Genomic DNA, 15,035 nt, shown 5'->3' with positions numbered 1-15,035 from the left:
TGAGCGAGAGAACGAGAAGTTCCACTACTTTCTATTGTCAGTTTTGTACAACATGCAACGGTATACATCCTAAATAGAGCTTGATATGATCTTGCCAATGAATAATTACAGATTTCACCATTCAAGTCACAGATACAATGCTGTTTTACCGTAAATATAAGGAGACCACTAATTGCAAAAAAATTATGAATTCGCTTACTACGGCAGCAGGAGAGTGGATGCCAAGAAATGGAACAATGTCTACTTGCAGAAAATTCTCTACAGCTGAACCCACCACGGCACCAGCAACAAGCCCCCCTACAGTTATGATGGTCGCCTTCCCTGCAAAGGTGAACGGAAAATTAGTCCAAATTACTTAATGCCTAATCTCAGGTTTAGAAAAACAGACAAAAAATCTATGGAGCCTGAACTGCATTAAGTAAATGCACTTATCCACAGATCAGATGCAGAAAATTTCAGAAATACCCTTTTATTAACCAATCGTTCTCAACGTTGGAGATAGATAACCAACCTGACTAAACAAACCCATGACTTTCATTCATGATTGACGAAACCATGCTAAACGATAAGACAAAAAAAAGTGAATACAAGGATTTATGACATAGAAACTTGCAGGTAATCTCCAATACAGTAAGGACATCTAATAAGCGACAATAAGGAAATGCCTGTACATAAGAAAACTCCATACCTAACTTAATATTCTTTTTGGTCATGAAGTACAAGGAAGCTCCAAAGCTACCAGCCAGGATCAGTCCAGGAACATCAGCCCCTCCATACGGCCCCAAAGAAGAACCCGAAGCTCCATTGACATAAGTTAAGGCCATCAAAGCTCCATAGACACCAACTTGTACACCCAGATCACTTGTCGAGGGTGTTTCCACTGCAATGGGTGGATTCTTCACAGTAGCCTGCAGCCACTGCGGCACTGATCCAATCCCAGGAGCACTCACTGGCTTAACATCAGCATAACGAACGCTGCTATTCACAACTTTCCCTGCCCGTCGCTGAGTTAAGCTTCTCATAAGCAACATGTCGTAGGCAGCCTCAGCCTAAACTAATTAACATTAGTGACAAGGAAATCATAATCATGGTATTACAAAATTCCAACCCAAAACTAGAAACCACCATAATAAATGCTTGTGAACTGTGATACCACTACAGCCCATCACCCTTAATTACCAAAAAAAACAGAACAGAACATCTAAATTCATAGCTTGTTTGCAAGCACTAAATCCCTTGCAAATTTGTGGTCCTAAACTCAATACTTCATTTGCAATTGAGTAAAACAAATCAAATTATTAACTGCACAAATTCTAAACATTTAACATAACATATTAAAGGCTAACATTTATTTATTTATATGCTAAAAAACTAGAGCTACAGTGGTTAAAATTATACATTATTCAATAGAACCCACAAAAAAAAACGCACCTTTAAACATTAAAATCTCTCTAAGTTTGCAAAAATTAATTAGTTCAACTTCAACCCAATACTATTCGTACAAAACCCAGAAAATTACCAAAAGAGATTGACATAAATTGCAGAAATTCGAAAGGAAAATGAGGAGATGTAATAACCTGTGCAATCGCCTCCTGGTCATCTTTACAAGCCGCGACAATCGAGTTCTTGGCGCGAAGAATTTCGTCGAACGAGGCACCGTCTGAGACGCCGAGGAGCTTGAGGGCGTTCTCGACTGACATCTCGAACGGTGCGTTGTCGTCGGCTCTGGAGGCGGCCGTGGCAGCCCAGGTTAATGTGCGGCGGGATGGGACGATGGAGCCCCTCCAAGGCTCGAATTGCGTGGCGGGTTTTCGGATTCCGGTGGGGCCGGGGCGGCGGAGGGGCGGGCGGGGGAAGGAGGAGCCGGCGGAGAGGCGGTTGGGCCGGACGGAGAGAGTGGCTGCCATGTGTTTGAAGAAATGTGAGGCTGGATTTGCTGCGAAAGTAGCGTGCGTGACGATATGGGTTGTTTTGTTGGGCTGAGTCTTTGCCGCGGAGGGGGGGGGGGGGGGGGTCATCTATAATTGTGGACCGTTGATGGACATGTCACCACCAATCAATAATTGTATTCTTCCTTCTACGCTACAACTATTTTCTTCCTTCCTTTTACGTTAATACTTAATAGACGGCTTTTGGGCCAAATTGGTTCCCTTGATAATCATAATTCATCACTTTAATCTTTGAAATTTAAAATTGATATGAATGATTTTTTCATATTGTCTTCTATCAATCATTTTGTAAAAAAAATTTCGTTAAAAAAACCACCAGTTCACGAAAAGGGGTTGATTTGATAAAAATACCTTCAATTTGATAGAGACCCAAATGATTAACGGTGAATAATCTCATAGACCACTTCTATTGATTTTAAATCTCAATAACCAAAGTAAGGAGTTATATCAATCTCATGAACAATTTTGGATAAAAAAAGCCTTTAAAACAATCTCATAGACAATTTTGGATATAAAAAAAAACTATTAATCTGCGTGGTACTGTTCACACACACATTTTTTTTTCTCACACACTTCTTTCAATTTCCGACCGTTGGATTGTAAATTGAAGAAGATAAAAAAAATTAATAAGGGTTTAAGAAGTAAAAAGAAATTTGTAAATAACACTACCCTTAAATCTAAGAATTTTGACTTACAAGTGTGAAAAAATATCATGAAAAATTAGTAATAAGTGGATAACTCAAGTTAGTACTAGCTAAAGTTGAATTTTTCTTGACCTCTATTATTTATAATATGTACGAGTAGGAGTCAATTGAGTTTGAGTTTTGATATGTTTGGAGCTTGTATAATTTATGAAGGGATGTGATATCTACACACATTTTTTTACTTCTCCCACATCTTTTTAGTTTTCAGCCGTCAAATCGGAAGAATTGAAGAAAATCAACAGATATAAATTAACAAGGGATGTGTGAGAAGTAAAAAATGGTGTGGATAGTATACCCCCTTATGAATAGCTCGTTTAAAAGTGTTTGCTTGGACAAAAGGATCCTTGGAATAAAAATTGCTTTGTAAGTTACTTAAAATAAAAAAACTCACTTAAGATTTGATTAATTGAAACAAATTTCCACCCATCCCTAATGCGTTTAGATGTATGTTTAGTTGTGTAGTTCCAAAATCTGTGATGCATCTTCGTGGAATTAACAAATCTCATGCTATCGTGTCGGTTACAAAAAATAAAAAATAAAAAAAAATTGTCTGGTGTCATAAAGTATCAGATATTTCAAATTTTTTTATAGTGAATCAAGATTCGGCTACAAGCATACAAGTATTTGTAGAGTTTTACATTGGTCAGAGAAAAAGGAGAAAACTAATTTAAATAGGATTATCCTATTCTAATTAATTTTGAAATTTTTTGTGATAAAATATCACATTTGACGGATTGTGTAGGTGTCTTTTATGATGAAATTCTACACCTGACGGATTGTACAAGGGTAATTAACAAGTTGACAGATTGTACAGTGGTAATTAACAAGTTGGGGATAATATCGGCGTTGTTGGAAGTGGACCTATGACCTGTCTTTCTGATAATTCTACAGTACTGTAATGAGCGAAAAGAGTAATTGATCAAATTCGTGGGCGGTCCTATAAAGAAACATTTGTGATACTAGAACTTATGCCTTAATGAGCATTTTACTGGAATATCGGAGGAATCCCTTGGATAAGTGAGGCAAAAGCTGAGATCGGACTTAGGGCTGGTTTGGTATTGCTGTGTTTTGAAAAAAAATTGATTTTGCTGTGCTGTGAGAATAAGCAGCAGAATGTTTGGTAAACTTTTTTTTGTAAAAGTGCTTTTGTGAAAAAAAAAAAAAAAAAAAAGCAGTATTATAGTATTTGGTAAACTTTTATGTAAAACAGATGTGAAAAAGCCGGTTTTTCAAAGCTGGGTTTTGCAGCTTCTTGTTTTTGGCTTTTTTCACCCAAAACTGTGAAAAAAAGCTGAAGCTGATTATTTACCAAACACAAAAACAGCTCCTAGCTTTTTTTGATACCAACGTTTTTCAGAATCACCTCAGTATCAAACTAGACCTTAATCTTACAATTCGAGGACCTTAAAAATTTTTTAAATGAAAAAAATACTAATCTAATTTTTTTTTTTTCAAAGCCTAATCTAATCTAATTACCTTTTCATTACTACTATTCATTTTCGTATGTATCGCTTGTGGGGTCCGCCCAAATTTACCGGCTCTTGGCGCCACACATCCCTCCTGGATATCTCTTCTGCACGTTAGTTACTCGAAGCGTGGGGTACTCGGTAGCCTTTGAAAGTGCGCCGTACTGGAAACTCGAACGATGTCGTTGGCTGCCTGTTGGAGGCTGACTCTGACATGCCCGCCACCGACCTCCTCACGGACTTCACCCTGCTTCTCTCCCAGAAGCAGAAGTGGGTTCCGTTGCAGAGCTTCTTCTGGGCAAGCCCACGCTGCAATTGGGGGCCCAAACGACAAGGAAAAGAAGAAGGTTGTCGTTGTTGGCTCTGGCTGGGCTGGCCTCGGCGCTGCTCACCACCTCTGCAACCAGGTCTCTCTTTCTATCTCTCTATGTTTGTGGAAGAATGTGAGAATCATTCCCACCTCAATCCACGCATAAGATACAATATATGATGAATGGTTCTACTACTAGTAATTGCACCGATGCCTTTTATGATAAAACTGCACATATGTTTGGGCTAGTAGGTGATAAGATGATAAGTGAGGATATCTCTGAAATATACCGTATCTTGGTATTTCATTTGCAGGGTTTTGATGTTACTGTTATCGAACGAGGTAGTGACTTCGGCGTACTTGATGAAGTTGGTATCCGCGGTAAAAGAAGCAATCTTTTGTTTTTTATAATGGATTTTGGAAACTGGGTTTCTTTTCGAATCTTAATTTGGCAGATACCCTTTTTGATTTTTGAGAAGCTCAACGTAGGGATTGTTGAATTGAATTCTGATAAATGATGTCGACATTTGAATTCTGCTGTGTTTTGTAGGTTATTGGTATCCTTACCGGAATATTTTTAGCCTTGTTGATGAGCTGGGTATCAAACCCTTTACGAACTGGACAAAGTTTGCACAATATTCAGCAGAAGGGTTGGAGGTAAGTTAATCTATAAACTGTTTACGTTTTTAGAGTTTGAGCAATGCTAGGTGATTGGTTTCTGGTTATTGTTTTAAAACTTGAGATTGAGTTAGAAGTTTTGAAATGTGTTAACGAAGGGAGTAATGTTCTACAGGTTGAGTTTCCGGTATTTCAGGACCTTCCTCAATTGCCAGCACCATTTGGAACCTTATACTATACACAGGTATTTTTGGCTTGACGGTTGCAACCTTATGTATCATTGATTCATTCCTTGGTACGGTGAAAAAGTTTAGCAGCATAGTGTTAATCAATAGAGTTTGCATTGTTTGCAGTTTGCTCAGCTGCCATTGGTTGATAGATTAACTTCACTTCCCTTAACAGCTGCAGGTATGTCTCATACTAAAATCTAAGATCTAAATTTAAAAAGTTTAATGCTTAATCAGCAAACATTTATCTGTCGGAGGAGCTAGTAGGAAGTCCTAAACAATTGTATATATGAGAAGCTGTTGGAAGAAATTGTTGAAGGTAGTCCTACACATCTTACAATTCCTGCACTGATGAATTTATCTCTGCATTTTCTTTACAGTGATCGATTTTGACAACACAGATACAGCCTGGAGAAAATATGATGCAAGTAGGCCCTCTATATCACAAACTATGGGTTCCATTATTCGGATAATTATTTTTTACGTGCACTGAAAACACTCAAAGCTAAGTCTAAGTAAGAGGTTTCACTGGTAGTTACTGCAAGGGAGCTTTTTAAGCAGTTTGGATGTTCGGAAAGCCTTTATCGGAATGTCTTATCACCATTGCTTCAAGTGGGTCTTTCAGCACCAGCTGAACAATGTAGTGCTGCTGCAACGCTTGGTTTACTATCCTACATCTTTGCTCACCAGGTTTGATATATTTAGTTACTTTTCTAGAGTAAGAGGGGTTTTTGGCATTTGTTTCACTGTTTTTTTTTTTTTTTTTTTTTTTTTTTTCTCAGTCAAAATTCGTTTCTCACTGTTGAGCATTATCTTTTGATTCTGTCATTGTTTGTTATCTAATTAAATCGTAATTTATTGATGGGTGTAGAAAGATTTTGATCTTGTTTGGTGTCGTGGAACAAGTAGAGAAAAGATTTTCAAGCCGTGGATGGAGTCTTTGATGAATAAAGGCTGCAAATTTGAGAAGGGTACACAATTAACAGACTTTGTGCTTAATGAGGAAACTGGTTCTATTTCAGAAGTAGTTTGCGATGGAGAACTTTATAATGCTGATGCAGTTGTCTTAGCTGTTGGAATATCCACACTCCAAAAAATTATTGAAAACAGGTATCTTACGAATATCATGATGTTTAAATTATTCTCTCTTCTATCCAATGTTTATTCGAAATGCATTCCTTTGGATTTGGTTAGGAAACCATAGATTAGTATTGCAGGGATAATGTTACAACTACACTCAAACTACAGCTCACATGATAACTTTTTTCGAGATATATTATTGTTTAAAACTGCAAAATGCACGTAGAGCTTCAATTAACCCTAGACGTGCTATTCTACCTTAATTGGCAGTACTTGAGTTCTGTATAGTGCAGTGTTGTGTACAAGGGAGGAGTTTCTTAAAGTCTTGAACTTAGCTAGCATTGATGTACTCTCCGTTAAGCTGTGGCTTGATAGGAAGGTGAGTGCAGCGAAAGTCTTTAACATAGCTTCCTTATCTTAACTGCTTTTTGATGTATACATTTATTCTCCTCTTTATTATTAGCACGAAAGTTTTATGAACTTTTTTTTATGATCACTTCTGAGCTCTGATTTCTCCTTTGCCTTTGTTTTTCTTAATACGGAATCTTGTACCTACCTTATTAGTTGGCAGTCTGACTTAGCTTTCTGTAAACAAAGCTAGTAAAATGGTATTTTTCCGTTACTATTTGACAGATCTGATTCTTTTCGTAAACTTCACACCTAACCAGGTTAACATTCCAAATGCATGTAATGCATGCTCCGGATTTGACAATTCATTTGGTTGGACTTTCTTTGATTTGAATGCAATCCATGACGATCATAAAGATAGTTCGGTAACAGTGTTACAAGCTGATTTTGTGAGTATCTATGTTCCTAATTTTTTTGCCTCTCATCTTGTGATTATTCTCAGTCTGCTTTAGAGGTAAAATCTTATCCTTTCTTTGTTCCAAATGTCTCTCAAGTAGTATCATGCCAACGAGTTGTTGCCACTGAAAGATGACCAAATAGTCTCTCGAGCAGTATCCTACCTGTCAAAGTACATTAAAGACTTCAAGAATGTTACTGTGACAAACAAGAAGATTGGCAGATTTCCGAAGTCATTAACTCACTTCTTTCCCGGTAAGAGTTTTCATGTCATGACCTATCCCCTATGCCATCTTGTTATAGGTATTCAATTGTTTAGGTACGATTGTGTACACATTTTCGTATAGGCAAGTAAATTGCAATAAAGTCTACTTTACATAAACTACATGAGAACTCAGTTGGGAAATCAAAGATTTTTCCATGATCCTTCAAATCAGAGCAGACCGCAGCTGTATATTTGTCGTTATCAGTGATACTGGAATGCATCATCTTTCTTCGCTGTTGTGTCCTCTCGTAATAGGTTCATATAAGGACATGATGCGTGGGGCTACATCTTTCCCGAACTTGTTCATGGCCGGAGACTGGATTATAACCCGACATGGTTCATGGTCACAGGTTAGACTCAATCATATCATTCCCATCTTCCTGGATCAAGATAAACATAAACAAAAAGACTGAAGACATATGCTTTGCTGCATTCCTGAACAGGAGAAATCTTACGTGACAGGACTTGAAGCTGCAAATCGCGCAGTAGACTATCTCGAAGAAGGAAGTTTTGCGAAAATAATACCCGTAGAGGAAGATGAACCGCACATTCAAGCACTTCGCGGCCTAAACAGAAGCTTTAAGGAGATCACAGCACAGCTTCCGTTGTCCAGTTACTTCCTCCAATGAGCTTGTCTGATTTGATTGTTTGCTGCAGTTTAATCCCCATGTATTATTCTTGAATCCTACCATTAAATGAATAAATCTTATAATTCTGGACCTTTTATCACCAAATGCTGAGTATTTGAATTGATTTATTCACCAAAACTCATCCCCCTGTCAAGGCATCGATCAACACTAGCTTCGTATGTCTTAATCTCATATAAGCTTAGAACCAATTTGTATTTCATTAAATGATGAGTCTTTGGGGAAGTGGTTTCCGCATGATCCTTTTACCAAGCAAAACAAAGATTTTTACCAATATGTCTTAATAATTCCTCCCCAAATTCATTCAAAGAGTAATACCAAACAAAGATTTTTAATTTTTTTTCCTTAAATTTGAATTGCATGACATTTGATCAGATTTTTCTACTTTTTTCAAAATAAAATATTTTAAGTTTGTTTTTAAATATGGGTACGTTTCAAATATAAAAGGCTTACATTTTATTATAAAACATGGGTATATGATAGGTAAAAAAAAAAAAAACTGAATAAATTTTACGTTTGAAAAATGAGTATATTTTATATTAAACATTGGTTCAATCCACATATAACAAAGCGGTAAAAAAATTTATGAAAAAGATTTAAAAAAAAATCATGGATACATTAAAAGTTTAAAATATGGGCACAAAAAGAAATTAAATATTAGTACAAATTAAAATTAGAAAGAAAATTGTTAATAATTACAAAAATGATTGCAATACAAAAAAGGGTACAAATTAAAATAGAATTATATGATACAAAATTTAATCATAAATATAAATATGCCAAATGCAATGTTTCTAATAATATTAACTGAATATGTTAGGGAAATCCACTGCAGCAAAGCACAACTTGGATTTGTTATCCCAAGTTCGACTCTTGATGCGGATAATCAAAGGATGTTGAACATAAATGAAAAAGGAATAAGATTCAATCAATAAAATAGAAAATTCAAGAATAAGAACCTAATTTCTTTTATTCTAAATTACTCTAATTTAAAGATAGGTGGATTGATGCTTAAGTGCAAGAGAACGGGTACAATGTCTTGACCAACTACATAAAATTTCAAATTCATATATGCAAAACGATTTGTCCTTAGATAGAGTTGATCCATGTGTGTAAATATGTGTAAGTTGAGGCATCTTCCATCTCTAACTGAGATGTAGGTCGTAGAATCATGCATTGTATGAACTCAATGGCATCCAAACAGTCTAATGGCTCCTAAGAAATATTATAGACAATCGCAGAAATGCGAGTGAGAGATTTCTGGCTGTTGATGTATAAGAGTTCATAAATGAATCAATGATCGCACACATAAGTGATGTGTTTATTACATTTTGTATATAATATACACAATGCTCTAACTAACTGACCTAATCCATATTTGTCATCAACAAACTGATCTAATCCAATTCTATGTCTCAAACATTTCTTTAGCTCACAAACTTATACCTTCCTATTATGATACTAGTAAAAGTGAACCAATCAATATCTTCTATTAGAGATTATATACGAGTATAACTTGATATTATTTATTTAAAAATAACTTTTTACAAGTTTATAATTTTGGATAAAATTATATTTAACCATTTCAAATGAAAAGGAGGAAAAGTATCAATATCCTGTCCAAATTAGGAAGCTGCAGTGGGCCCCAACCAGCTGTCCAAATCACCCACGTGGCGGAACTGATAGAGAGGATGGATGCCCAATCTTGTTGGACACTTGTGTCAGTCTTTTTGTTGTCTTTCACATTATTCCCATTATTACCGCTCATCAAAAATAAAAAATACAATTTTATTTAAATTTGCAATTAAATAATTTTAAATTTATAATTTGGTTGGATCAAATTTCAACGATTATTTAATTTGATGAATTTGAAAAAAGGATCGGAGAGTATCCCTTTCCATTATTTATGTATCACAGAATTTCCAATTTATTTATTTTTCTAGTCCATCAGATATTCAGATCTCACTCTTTCTAATTCGTCTTCCTCCTCCTCCTTTCTGCTCCACTCGCTCTCCCTCTTCCGCTTGGCTCCTCGCGCTCCAGATCGAAAAGTAGGTACGCTTTCAGATCCGTACGCATTATCAGCCGCTTGATGGCAGTTTACTTGATTCAATTTGACTTTAACCGTATGATCGTCGACTCCAAAAGGCGCGAACTTCACGTGATTGAAGACCACGTTCATCGAATTGTTGTTGCAGATCCAAATTTGGTTATTTTTAACCAAGTATTGGAATCAGCAATTGGCTTTGTTTTTGTTTATCGTTAGTTGCTTTTAATCAATTTTGAGGCTTGTTTGGTTGCTGAGAAAATTGATGGTAATGAAGAATAGCGGAATGTCAAAGATTATAGTTTTCGTTGTTTTGATTCGGAGAAACTCTACCGTACAGTTACCTGAACTTTGTTAAGTATTTGGACATGTTGGATTAATGCAATTCAGTGATTTATTGTGTTTGATTATATTTAGTGTGACATCATTTTCCCAGCAGCCAAACAGAAAGTAAAAGACCGAGAAATTTTTTATTTTTTTAAGATTTTCTGTTCTCATTAACCTGCGTGCCATTAGTGATAATTAAGCACAATCGTATTGATATGATCTAAATCTTCACTCAGTTGGTTCGACTAATTGGAAATTTAACTTTAGGAAGTGGTCTTAGTTGTCATACAGATTTGGTTTCAGAATTCGCAGTTGATTTGGATTACTTCTATTGATTTTTGTTCATAATTGTTGATAATTTTTCTTTTTTCATGAAGATTGCAAATGGCTGTTTCACAAAACAATCATGACATGGACGAGGGAAACCTAGAGGTCGGAATGGGTAAGTCTTGGACTGGTTTACTTCATACTTTTGTGGTAGACAGGGTGAAGTAATTTGATGAGGTAATAGCTGTAGTGGGCATCCAGTTTTTGGTCAAAACTCATTAGTCGTAATGGAATCAATATGAGTCAGATTTCAAACTCTTCAAATATGTCCTGTTAGAAAGTCTTAGCATTGCGATGATTGTTTTATGGAGTGTTAGACTTACATTAATGGTGTCAAGTTTGACATTTTCATCTTACATTGACATTGCAGAATACAGAACTGTGTCTGGTGTGGCCGGACCTCTGGTTATCCTTGAAAAAGTTAAGGTAGGTTATCCGCTCTCTTACTCATTTAAAATGTTTTTAAGCTTTCTCAACGAGGAATTTGTCCTCTTCAGAATCAAAAACTAATATGTACTCTTAAACTGCCCCAGGGACCTAAGTTTCAAGAGATTGTTAACATTCGTTTGGGAGATGGAACAACTCGACGTGGTCAAGTCCTGGAAGTTGATGGAGAGAAAGCTATTGTACAGGTGACTGCTGTGTAGCAATGATTATTGGTTTCTTGTGGTTTTGCCCCTTCTTATCATCCTGGCACTGGTGCATAATTTTGAGAATTTTAATTTTTGGGGGTTTGTGTGCATCTTCTGGGACAGCAGCTGTTTTGATTGTCTTATCCTTTTTAAATAATAGCATCATTAGGTTTTCTGCAATGTGGTTATTATTATTACTGTTTACACAATCAATTTATATGCTGCCAGGTTTTCGAAGGAACATCTGGAATTGACAACAAGTACACTACTGTGCAATTCACAGGAGAGGTATTAAACCCTCTAATTATATTCTTCCTTCATTGTTTGTGGAATCAAGAATAAATATATGTTCTGACATGAACCGTAGAACTAGTTATGCTGTTTTGACCTTCCCCCTTGCATATTTGTCAGGTTTTGAAAACTCCAGTCTCACTTGACATGCTTGGGCGCATCTTTAATGGCTCTGGGAAGCCCATTGATAATGGCCCCCCTATTTTGCCTGAAGCTTACCTAGACATATCTGGTGTGTTATTTGTTTCAATGATAATAAGTTCTGCTCCAAGTTTCTTTGCATTAACATGTGTGTCAATCTATTGTTTGTCGTCTCCAGGGAGTTCTATTAATCCGAGTGAGAGAACATATCCTGAAGAAATGATTCAGACTGGAATTTCTACTATTGATGTCATGAACTCCATTGCGAGAGGACAAAAAATCCCCCTTTTCTCTGCTGCTGGTCTTCCTCATAATGAAATAGCTGCTCAGATATGTCGCCAGGCCGGTTTGGTCAAGCGGTTGGAGAAATCTGAGAGTCTTCTTGACGCTGGGGTATACTTTATGCTAAATATTTTTTTGTTAGCCAGCAGAGATCACATATATCTACTATTTTCATGTCCGACAGTCTTAAGTGCATGTGTAACATTATTTTTTTCATCTTTGATTTCAAAATGAAATTCATTTACATATAGTCATTTGATAAGATAGTAATCTTGTTGATACTAGTACATTGGAACTCTTAAATGAGTAAGTACCAAAAAGCCTGCTCAGCTCGCTCGAAATAGTTTGAGCCCTTCACTGAAAATTTTGATTTGGGCCTCTTTATGTTTTTAAGCTTTGAATTTTCACAGAAATTTGAAAAAGAGTAATTGCAAACAAAAAAAAAAGCAACAGTGAGAAAATACATAACAGTAATAGGCTCCTTGTGAAGTTAATGGATTATTGTACATGGATAGGTTCTTGATTTATCACAAATTATCATTGTCTTCTAGCATTCATGTGACTAACCTACTTGGTGAAATTACAGGACGTAGAAGACGACAACTTTGCCATTGTGTTTGCAGCTATGGGAGTAAATATGGAGACTGCACAGTTCTTTAAGCGTGATTTTGAGGAAAATGGTTCAATGGAGAGAGTGACCCTTTTTCTGAATCTGGTATATTATGAAGTGAACATATGAAGTGTTTCATGATATGTTTGTGACTTTTTTTCTTTTCAAATATCTCATGAGATTTCTATTTAGCCTAAATGTGTTTTCTGCCATTTTCTTCTACAGGCAAATGACCCTACAATTGAACGCATTATTACTCCTCGTATTGCTCTTACTACTGCAGAATATTTGGCATATGAATGTGGGAAGCATGTTCTTGTCATTCTCACTGATATGAGTTCTTATGCTGATGCTCTTCGTGAGGTAACATGAAAAAGTTTCTAATTATGAATTCACAAATTACGTGCCTCATTTCATTTTCGTTCTTATATTAATTTCCATGACACAAACTGCTGATTGCTACTGCAGGTGTCTGCTGCCCGAGAGGAAGTGCCGGGAAGGCGTGGATACCCTGGGTACATGTATACTGATCTGGCACAAATCTATGAGCGTGCTGGAAGAATTGAAGGGCGAAAAGGCTCTATTACCCAAATTCCGATTTTAACTATGCCAAATGATGGTAATGCTTGCTTCTTGTTACACGTTGATGGCCTCATATCATGCATCCAAGTGATATTCCTTAACTCAATCTTTAATTTCTTTATCTGCCCAGATATTACCCACCCCACTCCAGATCTTACTGGATATATTACCGAGGGACAGATATACATTGACAGGCAGCTCCACAACAGACAGGTAACTAAAATTTTATCATGTTTCATTGGATTATTCAGTGTTATGATCTGAGGGTGGGTCTATTATTGTATTACCTTAAGAAACAAGGTCTTGAGCATCTGCTCATGGCCATGCATTCAGCGTGCAAATCACAATACAACATGCGGCATGGTTTAATTCCAGGGAATTTACCATGGTTTTATTGTTTGTATTCCCATGGCCGTACGACTTCTTTCATCAAGGTTTAATTTGATGAAATTGTTGTTGCGGTTGCTGCTGTATCAGTCCATTAAAAAAACTATGATTTAGCTTGATACTAAATCAAGGTAATTAATGATGCATTTAGAAAGTTGGATCTCTATGTTTGGTAAAAGTCCAAAGAGGTGGTAATGATCAGATATGTGGAGATTATAAATGAACTGAACTAACTATTAAGTTCTTTAACCTGTGCAGATATACCCACCAATCAATGTCCTCCCATCACTATCTCGTCTGATGAAGGTAATGATACATCGATGTCAACTCTAAAGATAGAGAGCGTTTTCATCCTCCTACAATAATGGGGGTTAAAATAAAATTGTTGGCTATAATTGCAGAGTGCTATTGGTGAAGGCATGACTCGCCGGGATCATTCTGATGTATCAAATCAGGTTTGTTTGGGATTTCCTGGTAGTATCTATTTTAATCTGTCTTCACTTAACGCCTTCTAATCTTTCCCTCTCATGCAATGTTTGACTTTCAGTTATATGCAAATTATGCTATTGGGAAGGATGTCCAGGCAATGAAAGCTGTGGTCGGAGAAGAAGCACTTTCTTCGGAGGACTTGGTAATATTACCCATATTCTTATTAAGAATGCTTTCTGTTTATTAGCAATCACCCTCTGGAAGAAATTGATGTGATTTTTCTTTTGAATGAAACACAGCTATACCTGGAGTTCTTGGACAAATTTGAGAAGAAGTTTGTGTCCCAAGGAGCCTATGACACCCGTAACATCTTCCAGTCCCTCGATTTGGCATGGACGTTGCTGCGAATCTTCCCCCGTGAGCTTCTCCACCGTATACCTGCAAAGACCCTTGACATGTTCTACAGCAGAGATGCAGCTAATTGATGGAGTTCAGAGATCCCCGTTTGTCGAAGTTCTTCAGCCTATTTAGCCATCAATGAGCTCTGCAATTCGTTTATTGATCCTCTGCCTGCCTAGGTTTGCATCTCTTCTTCCCCGGCATATATAATAAAGGTTGCGGTCGGTTCAAGTCCCTGAAAGGTCTTGGCTAGTCCAGATCTTATTTCAATGAGCACGTTTAGAGATCTTGTAGCACTTTGTATTTTCGTTTCTCATTTGTTAGTTGGTCACCCAGTTGTGGTTTGATTATGCTTTTTCCCTCCCCAAGTGAAAGTTTCGGACCCAGTCGAGGCCATCTAGGATCTAAAAAGCCCTTTCAGTAGTATATCTTTGCTTTGTTTCAAGACCCCTATTATTTATTTTGTAATCTGTCATTTTTGCTTTTTATTAAATATTTCCTCTGACTTTGA

The 15,035-nt window shown here is 36.6% G+C and overlaps 3 protein-coding genes across 6 annotated transcripts; 2 read left to right on the top strand and 1 right to left on the bottom strand.

Annotated features, from left to right (window-relative positions):
• LOC137726028 (protein CHAPERONE-LIKE PROTEIN OF POR1, chloroplastic-like) lies at nucleotides 1-1,999 on the bottom strand. 2 transcript variants are annotated; one of them, XM_068464886.1, is made up of 4 exons: nucleotides 1,578-1,999; nucleotides 689-1,049; nucleotides 512-558; nucleotides 1-321 (listed from the first exon to the last, which is right to left on the bottom strand). In XM_068464886.1, the coding sequence occupies exons 1-3, from the start codon at nucleotides 1,905-1,907 to the stop codon at nucleotides 539-541; spliced, it is 711 nt and encodes a 236-aa protein (XP_068320987.1). In that variant the 5' UTR covers nucleotides 1,908-1,999; the 3' UTR covers nucleotides 1-321; nucleotides 512-538. The 2 variants fall into 2 exon arrangements, with proteins under 2 accessions (XP_068320987.1, XP_068320986.1); XM_068464885.1 differs by lacking the exon at nucleotides 512-558.
• Nucleotides 2,000-4,237: 2,238 nt separating this feature from the next.
• Nucleotides 4,238-8,302, top strand: LOC137726119 (uncharacterized). Of its 2 annotated transcripts, XM_068464990.1 has the most exons (13): nucleotides 4,238-4,526; nucleotides 4,744-4,810; nucleotides 4,980-5,086; nucleotides 5,223-5,291; nucleotides 5,401-5,455; nucleotides 5,655-5,702; nucleotides 5,810-5,964; nucleotides 6,146-6,384; nucleotides 6,643-6,733; nucleotides 7,023-7,151; nucleotides 7,260-7,413; nucleotides 7,679-7,773; nucleotides 7,867-8,302. In XM_068464990.1, the coding sequence occupies exons 1-13, from the start codon at nucleotides 4,299-4,301 to the stop codon at nucleotides 8,050-8,052; spliced, it is 1,623 nt and encodes a 540-aa protein (XP_068321091.1). In that variant the 5' UTR covers nucleotides 4,238-4,298; the 3' UTR covers nucleotides 8,053-8,302. The 2 variants fall into 2 exon arrangements, with proteins under 2 accessions (XP_068321091.1, XP_068321092.1); XM_068464991.1 differs by lacking the exon at nucleotides 7,679-7,773 and having other exon boundaries at nucleotides 7,774-7,912.
• A 1,632-nt stretch (nucleotides 8,303-9,934) lies between these two features.
• LOC137724432 (V-type proton ATPase subunit B2) lies at nucleotides 9,935-15,035 on the top strand. Of its 2 annotated transcripts, none has more exons than XM_068463174.1 (15): nucleotides 9,935-10,121; nucleotides 10,822-10,886; nucleotides 11,142-11,197; nucleotides 11,305-11,403; nucleotides 11,632-11,691; nucleotides 11,815-11,926; nucleotides 12,014-12,228; nucleotides 12,704-12,832; nucleotides 12,953-13,090; nucleotides 13,196-13,346; nucleotides 13,440-13,522; nucleotides 13,955-14,002; nucleotides 14,098-14,151; nucleotides 14,244-14,327; nucleotides 14,425-15,035. In XM_068463174.1, exons 2-15 carry the CDS (start codon nucleotides 10,829-10,831, stop codon nucleotides 14,608-14,610), a joined length of 1,473 nt encoding a protein of 490 aa, XP_068319275.1. In that variant the 5' UTR covers nucleotides 9,935-10,121; nucleotides 10,822-10,828; the 3' UTR covers nucleotides 14,611-15,035. The 2 variants fall into 2 exon arrangements, with proteins under 2 accessions (XP_068319275.1, XP_068319274.1); XM_068463173.1 differs by having other exon boundaries at nucleotides 9,935-10,125.

The sequence above is a fragment of the Pyrus communis genome, chromosome 2, assembly GCF_963583255.1.
Source record: "Pyrus communis chromosome 2, drPyrComm1.1, whole genome shotgun sequence".
In the NCBI taxonomy this organism is placed as follows: Eukaryota; Viridiplantae; Streptophyta; class Magnoliopsida; order Rosales; family Rosaceae; genus Pyrus; species Pyrus communis.
Note: the sequence above shows the minus strand (reverse complement) of the source record. Positions and strands in the feature narration are given on the sequence as shown.